General features: G+C 51.5%; 1 protein-coding gene across 1 annotated transcript; it reads right to left on the reverse strand.

Annotated features, from left to right (window-relative positions):
* Window positions 1–1,138: 1,138 nt before the first annotated feature.
* On the reverse strand, window positions 1,139–3,657 carry mfsd6l (major facilitator superfamily domain containing 6-like). The gene is made up of 2 exons (XM_037688855.1): window positions 3,539–3,657; window positions 1,139–2,926 (listed from the first exon to the last, which is right to left on the reverse strand). Exon 2 carries the CDS (start codon window positions 2,888–2,890, stop codon window positions 1,139–1,141), a length of 1,752 nt encoding a protein of 583 aa, XP_037544783.1. The 5' UTR covers window positions 2,891–2,926; window positions 3,539–3,657.
* Between the last annotated feature and the right edge of the window lie 39 nt (window positions 3,658–3,696).

The following is a 3,696-nucleotide window of genomic DNA, read 5'->3' on the forward strand; positions in this document are numbered from 1 at the left end:
TCAGGTCATCTGCAGTTTTTTTTTTTTTTGTGCTGAAACATTTCAGCACAAAAAAAAACTGGTCCAGATGATACGACTGAAAAATGTTGGATTGTATACCTGGATTATTGAGCATGGACTTTGTCCCATCTGTTTATCTTTGTATAAAACATAAACTTCCACCTGTGTGAAGCCACAATGACGATGAGGGTCTTAGCTGCGTTCAGACTAGCCGTTAGCTCATCGACCCTGTCTTGACTTTAGCTCATTCTTGCCAGCTGAGCTCATTTAGGAAGCTATCTGCAACAGGTAAGATATTCGTTACTTATAACCGTTACGCCGACGCCCAATTCAAAATGACCAAACTATGTCTTTAGGTTGCTGCAGGAATGTTTATTTCTCAGTGACCTGATGTTAAAATGAAAACAGATAAACATAAATAATATTTTTTTGAGTACTATTTACCACATTGGGACATTTTCAGCCATAAAACTTATATTTTTGAGTTTATTGCTCAGCTACATGTTACAACAAATGTCCAAAGTGTCTCGATTTATAAAATAAAACCATTCGAGGAGTCAACATTCGTTCCGTCCACGATCTACATCCTGAACCACAGATAACTTCTTACAGTTTTTGTCGCTTTGTGACCCCAATTGAAGCCGAGCTGTTGACAAAAGTTTGACGTAGGTCAAGTCTCACATGAGGTGTTCAGATGAAATACAGGTTTGACAACACAGACACTCACAGGGTTAAACATGTGCTCAGGTCAGTTTAGAGTCCAAAAAAAAACAACAGACGGAAATGACAGTCGACAGCATCTTTGGGTGTGTCAGGACGTCGGTCCAGTTCAGCCTGACCCTCGGCACACGTCTTGTGTTTACGCAGCTCCCAGGAGGTTGTTGTAACGGCGTCTCAGCTCTGGAGTCAAACTGCTGCTCTGTTTGCAAACTAAGCTGCTTCTCAGGCAAATGTGCAACCATTAAGGCCCCTGAATGCAAATAATACCAGTGAAGTTTGGACTGCAATCATACCCATCAGGGCAGAAAATCAAGTCACGATGAACAGTGTCTTTATTAACAAGCGAAGGCTGGAGACGGATGGAGACGGATGGAGACGGATGGAGACGCCTTGAGTTTGAAGCAGTTTTGAGTTCGGTTCAGAAGCTCTTCCTCCCGTTATAGTTGTTGTTTCCTCTGTCCTCCTCCATCGCCTTATCCAGCCAGTCCCTCTCCAGCTCAGACTCCGAGTCGCTGGCTTCGCTCGCATCCGCTGCCAGTAGGCGGGAGTAGTTGATCCGGCGCTGGCGAGGGGCTTTCCACTGGAGCAGAGGCAGGCACACGGACCACGCCATCAGACCCGCCGCCACGCCTCTGAACAGCCACGTCACACCGAACCTCTGCACCACGAACCCTCCGGCCAGACTGCCGAGACCACTCCCCAGGAGCAGAGACAGAAAGTTGAAGACCCTCCTCACGCTCCTCTCGGCCCCCGGTGTGGCTACGTCCTCGCACTGCGTCCTCACCGCCCACCAGAGGGCGCCGCTGCTGAAGGCGCTGAGCACCTGAGCAGGTAGGGCAGCCCAGGGGCTCCAGAGGAGGGAGTAGTAGAAGCACTGCAGCCCGAGGCTCGCGCTCCCAGCTACGAGCACTCTCCCCGGCCGGAGGAGTTTAGAAACTCTGGCGGACAGAAGGGGGAAGGCGGCCTGCGAGAGCGAAGCGAGGGACAGGGACGCCCCCATGTGCAGCTCACTGCTGCCGTGATCCTGCATCTGCCAGAGGAGGAAGTTGTCCACGGCTGAGCCGGCCACCCCGGCGAGGAAGACGGTGAAGGCGCAGAGCAGAGCGTGGGGGGATCCGTGCACCAGCTGCAAGGCTTTCAGCAGCCCCCTGGCCCGGTCCCGCTTCTTATTCAGGTAGAGGGGGAGGTAGACGGCCACAGGCAGGGCCGCGGCCGCCAGGCCGGCGTAGCAGTAGAAATGCACCGCCGTCCTGGGGGTGTCGGCAGCGATGAGGCAGCTGAGCCGGCTGACCAGCAGCCCGGTGCCCCCGGCCCCACACGCCGCTCCGAGCAAACCCCACACCTCTGTGCTGCTGTAATGGTCCGAGGCGTCGGCGAAGTCCAAATACTCATAGAGGCCTTCGTCTGCGGTGCACTCCAGAGGAGCCGACACCAGCTCCCACACCGACATGATGATGAGGATGAGGAAGAAGAGCTGGCTCTGAGAGTCCATCTCCTTCAGGCTGCCCAGAAACTCAAACCTGCTCGGCTCCGTCTCCTCCAGAACCATCACAGACCTGCTCCGTCTCACTTTAGTCTCTAAAGCAGCGACAGTAGAATTTAAAGTCTTCATTTCTTCATGGCTGCTGCTGAGAACCACTGACGTGTTCGTCTGTGACAGCCGAGGGCGGGGTTCCTCTTTGTGCGCAGATGAAGACGAGTTTGTCGTTTCAGGACCAGGGTTCACGTCAGCGGAGCCGTTTGAAGGTGAGGTGGTCAGAGTGTGTGGGCGTATACTGGCACTGCTGGTGTTAAACTTATGCAGGTCTTGGGTTGGAGCAGAACTGGTATTTGAAGTGTTACAGGAGCTGGTCAGCGCGCCGGGAGCCCCCGCGGGGGGGAGAACCAGCAGGACGAGAGCAACCGCGGCCGAAAGCACAAGCGAGCAGTTTATGGCCACCCGCCTCTTGTTGTAGTGTTTGGACAGCAGGCTTGCCGCGGGGCTCCACACCAGCGTCATGAGGTGCTTGGCGCCCATGATGATGCCCGTCATCGCCGGACTCAGGCCCAGCTGCCGGAAGTAGAGGGTGAGGAAGGGGAGCAGGCTGGCCTTGGCGCAGGAGCACAGGAAGTTGAAGGCGCCAGCGAGGGCGAGGGCCCGCCTGATGTTGATCTGTCTGGTCCTCCTCATGGTCGCTCCCTCCGAAGGACGTCACATGGATTCAAACTGGGAAACACACGGGAGAGGAAATGAATTAAGAGCGTTCTCGGCTCAAACGCTTGGCGTTGAGGAGGAAACTGAGCGACTCAGAGGATTCAAACAAAAAACCAGCTGAAACCAGCTCCAGACTCATTCTGATTTAAAACTCGCCTCTTTGAAACGGTCTACAAACATTATTTTACATTGTTAGGATCAGTTTCACTTTACTTCCTGTTTTAATGCGTTTGGTCTTATTTACCTCTAACTTTTTGTCTACTTCTTGACAAAAATCCAAGAAAATTGCAACAATATGTAACAATGTTTTACAAAATTGATATTTGGACCAAAAAAAGTCCTTTATGGGTCAAATTAAGTCTTTAAACGCATCTTTTCCTTTGTTGTCAAAGATTAAATACTGTAAACACAAGACATTTGCATTATTAAAGTTGCTGGAGTCTTTGCAGACATCACAGAGGAGTCCTGAATGAACATCTACATTTATTAGTTAAGTTTAATCCTTAATAAGTGCACGTTAGTCAGAAGGAGGAGCTTTGCAGGTAAAACCCACGGAGCAGGATCTGAACACCTGTCATTTGTCCACGTCACGAGATAAAACCAAACCAGAGATCAAACATTCACCTCTTCCCGCTCGTCTCTTTCGTTTTAACTCCTTCTGCTGATCATTTCCCACCTCCGGCTCCGACACTTCATCCAGATCTTTGGTCTCCTTCGTGTTCGGTTAGGATGACACCTGTCCGAGCCTGGAGACGTTTTAACTTCAGTTTCACCTGGAGAGC

Source organism: Nematolebias whitei, chromosome 15 (assembly GCF_014905685.2).
Source record: "Nematolebias whitei isolate Nwh7 chromosome 15, NemWhi1, whole genome shotgun sequence".
Lineage (NCBI taxonomy): Eukaryota > Metazoa > Chordata > Actinopteri > Cyprinodontiformes > Rivulidae > Nematolebias > Nematolebias whitei.

Coding starts and splice junctions, on each gene's coding strand:
- mfsd6l (XM_037688855.1), bottom strand. CDS start 2,890: ATGAGGAGGACCAGACAGATCAACATCAGGCGGGCCCTCGCCCTCGCT.